Source organism: Sebastes umbrosus, chromosome 23 (genome assembly GCF_015220745.1).
Source record: "Sebastes umbrosus isolate fSebUmb1 chromosome 23, fSebUmb1.pri, whole genome shotgun sequence".
In the NCBI taxonomy this organism is placed as follows: domain Eukaryota; kingdom Metazoa; phylum Chordata; class Actinopteri; order Perciformes; family Sebastidae; genus Sebastes; species Sebastes umbrosus.
Genome location: NC_051291.1, coordinates 16,717,967 through 16,729,716, shown reverse-complemented (window position 1 = coordinate 16,729,716; position 11,750 = coordinate 16,717,967). Strand labels below are relative to the sequence as shown.

The following is an 11,750-nucleotide window of genomic DNA, read 5'->3' as shown; positions in this document are numbered from 1 at the left end:
ACCCTGAGTGCAAGAGACCTCATTTGCATAGCAGGAAGTCTCTACAATTTATGGATGGATTTTATGGAGAGATCCCCTATTGACAGTTTGACAGATATGACAAAGTGCTGTGCTTGAGTAGAGGAAGTTTTATTCTTAGGACACTTAGTCTGAGGAATGCATTGTGCATACTGAGCTGCTGTACTTGGGACGGCTATGGAGGAGACTGGTTCTCGGCATTGGGGAGTTCACACTGCATAGGAGCTTAGTTTAATTCTGCACAAGTCTTGTTTAAAGTTTGGATTTTCTTCTTTTATCATGCAGTATACCTTTTTAGACATGTCCTCTACAGTTTTGCACACCATTTTCCTACGCATACCATAGTTTTCAGTCAAATCTCGGGTCTTTAACGTCAAAACCTCTCACAAGCACTTGAATGCATCAACGTGAAAGCCTGCAAAATAATCTATGCACTACCGCGCAATATAATTTAAAGGTTATCCTGATAACATTTTTATGCAGACGATAATTATTTAAAAAAATAATACATCCATAGAGCTTTTAGAAATGTGCTGAATAAAAGTATTATGATATTATAATAATAATAATAATAAATTGGATTTATATAGCGCCTTTCAGAAACCCAAGGACCCTTTACAAAGGGGGCATACAAAAATCATACTAATAAATAACACAGAGGAGAAACTATAGCTAAGTAATTAAAAAAAGTGATGTGTAGGAAGAGTCAGCTGAGATCATAGGCCTTGATGAACAGGTGGTGTTTGAGATGTTTTTGAAAATGTCCAGGGATGAAGCATTTCTTATTTCAGGAGGGAGAGAGTTCCAATGATGAAATTAATCATTTCAAAAATTTTGATTGGTCCTAAATGAATGTTTTGTTTATCTCTGTGGAGGATATCTGATGTTCGGTTCCCACTTCTAACAAAGCTTGTGAGCCAATACTATAATGACGTTGGTATCACGTGGTATCTCTGTGTCGTCAGTGATCAAGTTGCCAGTTAATGTGTCTGAAAAAAGGATAAATGGCTGAGGTCGACACTCGTGTCTCCATCAGGCTGTCCAAAGTTATGAATTGTACCTTTAATAATTGCCAATTTTTGATACCAATCTGCTGCAATTTGAAACGTGATACAAAGATGATAGTTTTTTTTGTTCAATGCAGACATTAATGTAATGCCATTAAAGTGGGAAATCACTCTCAAAAAGGTCTGTTATACTTTGGGAAATGGTTTTCTCATTGTTGCCACCCTCGAGCTCCTGACCGTGTCGTCTCTGAACAGCTGCTCTGTAGATTTGGGAGTCAGGGAACTCTTCCAATACAGATCAACAAATACAGGACCAGGATTAGGATGCTAATAGCTCACATCTCTCAGTCTCTTGTTTTCACTCTCTCATCTGTCACCCTCATCTGCCCCCACCTCACATGCTCTTGGTCTCTCCTTTCCAGCCTGTCACCTGTCTCTCTCTCTCTCTCTCTCTCTCTCTCTCTGTTGGATTCTCCCTCACTCAGTCTCTCCCTCCCTCCCTATCATGTCAATACGTCTCTCTGGACCGAGCATCCCCATCTCTTAATAGGCTAAACCCTAAAAGTATTTGTTAATGATTAAGATATTATTTGTGAACCTTAAATAATTGTTTGTAAAACATCTATGATCATTACATAGATAGATATCTGTAACACTTTGTTAATGGTTAATAATTGATTTGTAAACTATATATACTGGAAAAACAAAGTTTGGAAACTTGTGTTTGGTGGATTATTTCTCTGTTGTTACAATGCTAATGGTCATTGTATTTTACATCGTTGGAAAGCCTGTTTATTTACCTTCGCAATGATGTCCCACTTGTAAGGATCATGCATTTGTGGGATGAGCAGCACAGCTGATTATGTGGGTAGCGCCCAAGAAAAATTTGCCAAAATGCTCCGTCAATGGTAAACAGTGTATTCTCCTGTTGGTGTTGACTCTTGTTTTGAGTTGTTTGGTGGATTGGATGATTGAACTCTCTATCAGTAACAAGGAACAAACAAGACATATTGGCTATTTTACACTTTATTAATTTAATACACCATCAGGAGCCTCAGTAGCGGTGGAAGATCCATACGCAGCCACAACAGCCTGGCACCTCCTCCTCATGCTGGTCACCAACCTGGTCACACGTTGTTGTGGGATGGCGTTCCATTCCTCAACCAGTATTCGTTGCAGGTCAGCCAACGAGGTTGTGTTGATCAATCTAACACGTACAGCACGTCCAACCTGATCCCACATGTTGAATTGGGTTGAGGTATGGACTCTTGGCAGGCCATTCCATTCTCTCTACTCCCACATTGTGGAGGTAGTCTGTGATAACCCTGGCTCTGTGGGGGCGAGCGTTGTCATCTTGGAGGATGAAGTTAGGTGCCAGATTGTGGAGATATGGGATCGCCACTGGCTGCAGAATGTCATCCCGATATCTCCCTGCATTGAGATGGCCTTCAATGATGACAAGCCTTGTTTTGCCAGTGAGGAAGATGCCGCCCCACACCATGACACAGCCCCCACCAAAAGCTGTTACTCCATCGGTGCTACAATCAGCATAGCGTTCTCCACGTCGTCGCCATACTTTGACCCTGCCGTCCAACTTTGGCAGACAGAACCTGGACTCATCACTGAACATGACATTCCCCCACATGTTCAGGTTCCATTGTCTGTGTTGTCGACACCAGCGCAAACGGTCCTGACGGTGAAGGGTAGTCTTTGCAGGCTTCCTGGTAGCTTTATGAGAATACACTGTTTAGAGCATTTTGGCAAATTTTTCTTGGGCGCTACCCACATAATCAGCTGTGATGCTCATCCCACAAATGCATGATCCTTACAAGTTGGACATCATTGCGAAGGTAAATAAACAGGCTTTCCAACGATGTAAAATACAATGCCAATTAGCATTGTAACAACAGAGAAATAATCCACCAAACACAAGTTTCCGAACTTTGTTTTTCCAGTTTTTAAACATTTTTTGCATGGCTATTATAAAGTTACAACTGATGATTATAATACCTTGTTAAATGGTTAATAAATACTGTGTGAAGCATCTTTAAACATTATTTAGAGAGATACTTAATACTTTGTCAGTGGTTAATAATTGGTTTCTGGACCATCTGTCTATATAATGTTTATAGATGTTTTAAAAACTATTTCTTAAAGGTTTACAATAATTTGGTATTCATTAACAAATACGTAATATAGTATATCAAATTATATAATGTATGCAACATTAAACTGATAATAAATACTAATGAATCAGAATGCAATTGTTATCGTCTCATATCAACTAAGAGGTAATATATTATTTATAAACTAATGATCTCATATTATATATCTACAAACTAATAATAAAATAAGAAATTATAGCATTACTAATTGTTAACAGCAAAATAACTGTTTAACTAAGATTAAATAACTATCAATTAACCATTTATAAATGATGGTTATTATAAAATGTTACCAATGTAATACATTACTGTTAAAATGAAAGGGTGAATTCATAAAAGGAAACAGTAGCTTATGGTGGCTAATGTTACATAGTCTTGGTGTAAAGGCATTGTGTAGTGCAGCGTTGCCCTGCAGCAGCTTCTTATTTGATCTTTTGTTTTAAGTTGATATCTTCTGTGATGTCAGTGGTACTAGTAGCGAGTGTCTATTCTTCCCCTTCACTTGTCACGCATTGTGACTTGTTCAAACAAAGTGCGCCAGAGCCCCGCTCTAATACGTTGCTGACTGGAGTGGGTGTATTGTGAGTGTGTCGGTGTGGGAATATGCATCAGTGGTGCTTGACCAATAAGATGACTCACTGATAAAAAAACACTGCTGCATAACAGCTTGACCCTTTCCTTTCAAATGGAAACCAAAGAATAAGAAAACAGTCCACATACAGTACACAGACAAGTAGTAATGTAAACACCAAAAGGCTATATTTATAAATGAACGCATAATTCAACCAACAACAACCAACAATCATATTTACAATTTTACAAGAAAACAGTGAATTAGAAAACGTATCAGTAAACAGTTCAGTCAACTCAGTTCAAAATACAAATACCATTTAATACCATTTCCAATGATGCTTAAATACTTTTAAAAAAACAACTTGTAAAGCTATTATTGCAGTGCAAATTTCCAGTATATTTAGTTTTTTCGTGAGTAAGAATTCAGTTTTTGCCTCATCAGCAATCCCAACATGTTTTCATCTTGTGCTTTCATCACTCCATCGTCATCACCAATTTCCATGGCAACGGACAGACCTCTGGTACGTCTGCTTGTATTATCGTAAATAATGTGGGACTTCCACCTGGAAAATGACAATGTTAGGTCAGTTTTAAATACAGTCAAAGAAAAAAGGCGTTTTTAAGGAGCATGATGGTGATAGCAAAGATAGGAATGAGAGGAATGAGTCTGTGGTCATAACTGAGTAACATCAAAAAGTTAGCAATTATGACTTCTGAGCCATGGCCACAAGAATGTAGTTGTCAAACCACATTTCCCATGAAATGGCCTCTTTTCATTATGAGTGTTGAAGCCAATTTATAGTGACTCATTTGTCTGGTTGTTGGCAGTGCACACCGGCCAGACTACAACTTTCATCTGCTGTGAGATTTTCATGTTGCAACTTTTAGTTAATAAATATTCATGCAAATTATTTGACGAAGAATAATACCACTCTTTTTGTATGATACTGTAGACCTGTATGACGCTAAAGCCAGCAACTGGTTAGCTCCTTAGACTCCTCTGGTTGCAAAAAGAAGTCTAATTGTATAGAAGTCTATGAGGAAATGACCCCTACATCTCACTTGATTTATTTCCTCAGTAAACATTGTAAACATGAGTTTATGGTCTCAATCGCCAGTTTCAAGTCTTCTTCAAATAGACCATAAAGCAGGGGATGCTTTAAGGCGTGGCTACCTTGTGATTGACAGGTCGCTACCACGGCATTGTCCGGTCTTAGATATGTCAGTTCATGAAAGTTAATTATAACCTTTTTGGTCGCCTAAAAATGTCTTATTCAGTGTTCGGTTGTACTTAGCTCCACCCTCTCGTGTCACTTCTGGTTGCCAAAAAACCAAGATGGCGACGAACTCGTGGCTTCAAAACCGTAGTCCACAAACCAATGGGTGAAGTCACGGTGACTACGTCCACTTCTTATATACTGTGTATGATAAGGACCAGAAACAGGAGGAATCAGCTAGCTAACATGTTAAGTGTAAAATTAACAGCTTGTGGTTTTAGTAGATATAATAATGAGTTTTGTAGGAGCTGGTTGGCAGATTTTGCCACCTTTGGACGGAGCCACGCTAGCAGTTTCCCCCTGTTTCCAGTCTTTATGCTAAGCTAAGCTATCCCGCTGCTGGCCATGTACAATTTCTCATCGTTGACTTTTTCCAAATTATGATTTTTTAAGTGAGTTTTTGAGGGGACTAAAGATTTCAGTATGTTATTCAATATAATCTTTTAAATATAATATTTCTTGATATGCATGCAAACCTGGACATTGCATCAAATTGGACGTCCTCAGTGGCGTCAACAGATGAAGTGTTCGTGGGCTTGTTTTGTTGGACGTGTGCTGCATGCTGTGGTATAACGACGTGTCATATCTGTCGTTATCAAAAGCTCCACTGAACAGTTTCTATAAATACCTTCACTAAGTGTCAGGAATTTCACAGCCAGGAGGACCCCGCCATCTGAGGGCACGGCTGATTTTCCACTCTAACAGTGTTACAAGCTGTGCTAACGCTTCAGCCAAAGAAATACTTCGCTTCAGATGCAGAAGTTCAGATGCATTAGTTTCCTTTACAGTAATAGTAACATATTGTTTAAAAGAATTATAAGAGATAAAACTAAATGTTTGTTTTCCATCCGTCTTCTTTTCTCTGTATCTGCTTATCTTCCCTCTTAAGTTTAAGAATACTTGGCTGACAGTATTATTGGCTATATTTTGTCTTTTCTGTATCTCTCTCTGGCTGTAAAAGTGATCATACCACAGTGCTGGCTGGTGCTAAGCAGCCTTTTGCCTGCCATCCCCAGTGTAGAGACGCAATGACTCAGACACCGCTGACTCTGTGTCATCCTCATCTAAATTAAACTTCCCTCTTGTTCAGTTTGCCCTGCAGAGGCACTTAATGCAGTTTTGCATTAAGTACATTTCTCGACAGCTTGTGGAGGAGGAGGAGGAATGTTTGTTGCCACTCAACACATTTCTATATAATCCATCTTCAATCTGATACAGTATTTAGGAGATAAAACCACTGAAAACAAGATTGGAAATAAAAAATGAACAGCACACTTTAACAAACATAATGTATCTATGCCTCACCTTTCTGAGGCCGCGGGAGGTGCCGTTGCGAATGGACTCCATCAGCTGGTCGTGGGCTGACCTCACCGGCGTGGACGGCCTGCTGCCCTCCTCCCCTCTCCTCTCCATCGACATGGGCCTCAGCGCGTTCTTGAGCTCCTTCAGGATGCTAGTTGTCTCGTCTTTCCCCGACTCCTTCCCCTTCTTGCCCTTCTTACCTTTCGTACCTTTCGTCTTCCTCACCTTCTTGCTGCCCGCCTCGTGCGCCTTGATGACCTCGGCGATCATCCTGGTGGGCTTCTTCTTCTCACGCTGCGGGGGAGGCGGTGGAGGAGGCGGTGGGGGAGGAGGAGGTGGGGGAGGGGGAGGAGGAGGTGGAGCAGGAGGAGTCTGTTTTTTAGCCAGGTCACTCCGGGGGAGTTTGGGTGAGGACCAAGGAGATGCTCTGGGTGAGCTGTAAGGTGATGAACGAGGTGTTCCTTTCTAGAGACAGAGTGATGAAAATAGATTATAACAAATGTATTTACAAATAGAAAAGGTGTGCTCGCTTATGCTGAAGGTTGCAGGTGTAAACACTACAAATTCACATTCAAAGCAATTGAACCTTGTACCTGAAACACTGAAAGGCTGTGCAGTGTCAGTTGAAGCGTAAGAGTTTAAAAGAGTGAAGTGTAAGAGATTAATTTTTTTTTCTCGATTTGAAGCCCTGCAGGAAGATGAATTGTCCATGTAAACACTGAAAGTAATTGAACCAGCAGTTGTGGAGTAACAGGTGAAAGCAGTTGAAATGTCATAAGAAAAGTAAGCACTGAAAGCAATTGAACTGTCAAAGCAAAATTGTTAAAGCGTAAGAGATTAAAGTTGAATTATCAATTGAAGTGTCACAATTAAAGGAACAGTGGGGCTCTATTAGCAGAAATGGAATATAATATTCATAACTATGTTGTCATTAGTGTATAATCACCTGAAACTAAGACTGCTGTTGTGTTTTCGTTAGCTTAGAATGAGCCCTTCATATCTACATAGGGAGCAGGTCCTCTTCACCGAGTCCGCCATGTTGCTCCGTCATGTTTCTACAGCAGCCCAGAACAAACAAACCAAACACTGTCTCTAGAGAGAGCCTTTCATGTATTGGTGTTACCTGAAGGCCACCATAGTTCTCCGACATGCTTGTGAAACTGAGGTAATGTGAGCCGCAGAGTGCAAAACCGTGGTACCTCCAGCCCCCATCTGACTTCCGTTGCTCCTAAACTAGTGTTATTATGATAAGGATGGCCTCTGAGTGAGGCGAACGGCGTCACCACGGTTTTGCACTCAAGTTACCGCAGTCTTGGAAAGGGAGGAGGTAGCAGAGGGGTACTCAGTTGGTTGGCAACCACATCACTAGATGCCTCCAATCCTACACACTGTACCTTTTAAAGCAGTTAAAACATTTTAAGTTTAAGTGCCGGAGATTGCTGAAGCGTCTACCCTGTAAATAGTTGCAGTGTCAGTTGAAGAAAAGGGTGTGAAAGCAGCTGAAATGTCAGTCGATGTCTAAACAGTGATTGCAGTCGAAATGTTATAGGCAAAAGTAAGAGGCAGTTGAAGCAGTTGCATATCATCAGCATATAGCTTGTTAGCTGAAGAGCTCCGTTTGTCACAGAGATGGGAAAAAGGTAATGCAGTTGTCGGCTAGTTGGACACAGAGGGCCAGACCAATGGAAAGATAATCCTATTTTATTAGATATGTCTCTTAATTTAGCAAAGTTACGTACAAGTGCGGTGGTTCTGGGGTTCAGAGCTCCATCTTGGCCCTGCTGCTGCTGCTGCAGTCTCTGCTCCTGCATCCGTTTCTGTCTCTGGCGGTCCTGGTTCCTAGTGAGGATCCCCGTCATGCTCATCCTGGGCCCAGGCAGGTTGAACTGGTAGCCCAGTTTGATCAAGGTGTAGTTTTCCCTCAGAATCTTCACCATCTCCATCTCTACCTGTGTGGGGGGTAAGACATTGTTGCGCCCACTTAATAAGAACTGTTAACCAACACATGGTTGCTTAGTGAAGATTTGTTTGATTGAGACAAAATTGGAAGTGAGCGGGGAGAACTCACCTGTCCTCCACACATGTGTCTCTGATTGTGGAACCGAAGCTCAGTCAGGGTGTTGTTTACAGGAAGTGCTTGAACCATCGCCATCACGCCCTTTCCAGTCACGTAGTTGGACTCTATATTCAGGCTGGTGATGGACGAGTTGTCCCTCAGCATCTTAGCAATGGCCAGAGCCACTTGGTCATCGGCTCGGGTGTTCGCGAGGCTGAAGACCTTCACGTATGTGTTGGACCTCAGTGCTTCTGCAAATCGGATGAGGGTTTCCTAGAAAGTAAATTACAATATTATCAGCAATTGAAAGCATATGTAATACCTGCAATGCAACAAAAAAAGACATAAACCACACTGAAACAAGGAGCTTTAATTTGTTTAAATGATAGTTTAAGGACTATTGTGAAATTCTTTTCACTTGACACCAGCTCCCACACCACCACCACATAGCGGTCAGGGTATCCCTGAAGACATTTAACACTTCAGTAAGGCCATTGTTCACCAAGTTGACACAAAGGTCACCCTGTTGCCACTCCACCTTACACTAACACAAGTAAAAATAACCTTCTCAGCTCCTACTTGCCATTGAGTAAACCACAAGATGATTTAAATGTTCAGGACACCATGTTTTGAAATGTCTTGAAATGTGTTTGTGCCAAATATGTAACAACAATGCCCTCCATTACATAACCATGGCAAGGTGCCTGGTTCCAAAAATAACCTAGCATACGATCAAAAGTTACTGAACAGTAAAGAGCAGGATGCTAACAAGCAGGAAGTTAACGGTTGTCTACCAGTGAAGTAATACACAATGTTGTCGAAACACGGGAAACCGCGCAGCATTCGTACCTGCGAGATATCGTCAAGGTTGTTGAGATTAACCTCCGTGAGCTCGGGGTCGTTGCTAAGAGCTCTCTGGAGAGCGTCGTCGACGACGATTGGGTTTCCGGTCGCGTTTGGGTCAACAGGTGGAGGGGGAGGTGTCAGCCTCATAGGCTCCACCCTCGCCGGCTTCAGTAGCACTGGGGTGACGGCCCGGGCCCCAGAATCCTTTGAGGGTTCAGGTTTTAATTTATTATCTTGTTCCTCCTCCTCTTCCTCCTCCTCTTCTTCCTCTTCCTCTGTTACCTCTTCCTCACTCTCCTCTTCTTCTTCTTCTTCTTCATCCTCCTCTTCCTCCTCTTCTTCTTCTTCCTTCTCCTCTTGCGTTTCGTGCTTTTTCTGTCCTTTCTCATTTTCAACGTCTTTTTCATCCTCTGCTCCGCTGTTTTCTTCCGTCACACACTCCTCCTCTCGTTCTTCGTCCTATAGTTTGATCAAATTATTCAGTATTTGAAATGCAATGCGGTAATTATGAGTATATATCATTTTATATATATATATTGTATTGTAAAGCTATGGTTTTAAGGCAACTGTGGAAGAAAGACGGATTTGTTATGATTTTCCCTTTTAGTGCTTCAAATGACTTGTTACTTTCAACTTTTTTTAAGTGAACTGTCTTGAGTTTCATCTGATACAACTTCAAACAAGCCGGCTTCCGCCTCTGGCACTTTGTACAAATGCCGAGCAAATCTAATTAAATATCATTACTGACCGGTTTGGGGCTTCCTCCGGCAATCTCTTCCTCCAGCAGTTTACGCGTCTCGCTTTCCCAGTACTGCATGAGGGCCTCCCTGCTGAAGGTGCCCGTCGGGGTCTTTTCCGTCTGGTCTCTCTGTCTGAGTCCAATGGGAACGTTGGCGTCGGGGTCGATGTCCGCCAACTCCTTTTCCAACTCAGCCAGCTCCTCCGGGCTGAGGGAAGCCAAAAGCTCGTCCTCGTCGACATCTTCGTACTTACTCAACTCTCGGCGGTACCCGAAACAGCTCATGGCCAAAGTGTGATTAGCACAGACCGGTCAGTTTAAACTACCAGAGAAAGACCAGTTCTTGAGTGATTCAGTCTGGTCCCCAAAATGAAGTAGGTGTGTGGGGATAGAGGTTCCAGCAAAAGACAAAGTCCACAGTGAGGTTGCTGGAGATCCACGGACATAAGGGGACCAGTTGAGGTGATCCTCGCCGGGTTAAAGGTGTACCCACTCCGGTCTGAACCGGATCTGTCCTGCGTCCCCGCGTCGCTGCGAGTGTGTTGTGTGTGTCTCGGTGTCCTCTCCTCTCTAATCTTGCCAGCTGCTGTTTGGGCCTTAAGAGAGGGATCAGAGGGGGAACGTACCAAAGTGTGGGCCCCATGATGCAGCTTCTTTTTTGGGAGGCACCGCTCTGAGAGACAGAGCCACAAAAAGCATGTGAGCTCAGAGACTGTGGCCTGTCAGTAGGCCACAGCAGTCTGTCACCACGGCCTGAGTGGCTTTGTTCATGGCCAAAAAAGACCAACTGGACCCAACAGAGCAGAACTAGAAAGATAAATAGAGATAATGTAACGACCAAAAAGCTCGATATCTGCATGTTTCATCAGTTGTTATTGTCAGCCAATGATATGATTTTGAAACTGCCATAACATGGTAGAGATACATATGGAGGTATGGACAAAGAAGATATAATATAGGGCTGATACCTATGATACTTATTCCCATATTTAACCAAATAAATGTCTTACTTTTATATGGAAAATCTTAACTATCACATTTCTTCTGTAATTAGTACAGTAATTCTAATGTTAAAGCATCATATCTGTTAGTGGAAAAACAGAAAGCGTAATTCTATTGTTTATTAATGAAAAAAAATATATGTCAAATCATTGAAATTTGTAAAAAACAAACAAACAAACATGAAAGCCATAAAACTACTGAAAAACTGAAAATCATCTTTTGTTTTAACATATAAGAAGTCACTGCCCATGATGTCCAAATATCTTTAAATAAAGTGAATGTATTTCTCGAAGTTTGGTTCTTCTAAAGTCCACAGTAATTCTATTTTTTTTTTTTTTTTCATTAAATAGTTTAATTATTGTTATGTTTCTCTATTAGATATGTTAAATGTGATGATTAAAGTGTCATTATTGTTGTCAATGACCCATTCTGGATTTGCTATATTGATGATATAATTAAAAATAGGCTACTTTCACTTCATTTGACCTTTCAAATGAATAACATTGTGTGTAATCAGAATTATGTCAATAGACTAATCCTGTTTTGCATCACAGGATTTGTGATTTAAAGTAGCTTGACATCACTAGTAAGTTCATTATTGCTGGATGAAGAAGAAGAGGAGAGTGAGGAAGAGGAGAAAGCTGTAACAGAGGAAGAGGAAGAAGAGGAGGAGGAAGAGGAGGAGGAACAAGATAATAAATTAAAACTTGAACCCCTAACACAAAAAGACACTACTGCTGCTTTGGTGATTTCAACTTTAGCCAG

At 41.3% G+C, this 11,750-nt stretch overlaps 1 protein-coding gene across 2 annotated transcripts; it reads right to left on the bottom strand.

Moving 5' to 3' along the window:
• Positions 1-3,927: 3,927 nt before the first annotated feature.
• Positions 3,928-10,889, bottom strand: lmod2b (leiomodin 2 (cardiac) b). Of its 2 annotated transcripts, none has more exons than XM_037761312.1 (6): positions 9,993-10,889; positions 9,248-9,565; positions 8,411-8,671; positions 8,082-8,291; positions 6,346-6,807; positions 3,928-4,326 (listed from the first exon to the last, which is right to left on the bottom strand). In XM_037761312.1, the coding sequence occupies exons 1-6, from the start codon at positions 10,266-10,268 to the stop codon at positions 4,300-4,302; spliced, it is 1,554 nt and encodes a 517-aa protein (XP_037617240.1). In that variant the 5' UTR covers positions 10,269-10,889; the 3' UTR covers positions 3,928-4,299. The 2 variants fall into 2 exon arrangements, with proteins under 2 accessions (XP_037617240.1, XP_037617239.1); XM_037761311.1 differs by having other exon boundaries at positions 9,248-9,703; positions 9,993-10,882.
• Positions 10,890-11,750: the final 861 nt, after the last annotated feature.

Coding starts and splice junctions, on each gene's coding strand:
- lmod2b (XM_037761311.1), bottom strand. CDS start 10,268: ATGAGCTGTTTCGGGTACCGCCGAGAGTTGAGTAAGTACGAAGATGTC. Junction 9,704..9,992: donor CCGGAGGAAGCCCCAAACCG/GTCAGTAATGAT, acceptor ATCAAACTATAG/GACGAAGAACGAGAGGAGGA. Junction 4,327..6,345: donor CCTCCCGCGGCCTCAGAAAG/GTGAGGCATAGA, acceptor GTCATTTTCCAG/GTGGAAGTCCCACATTATTT.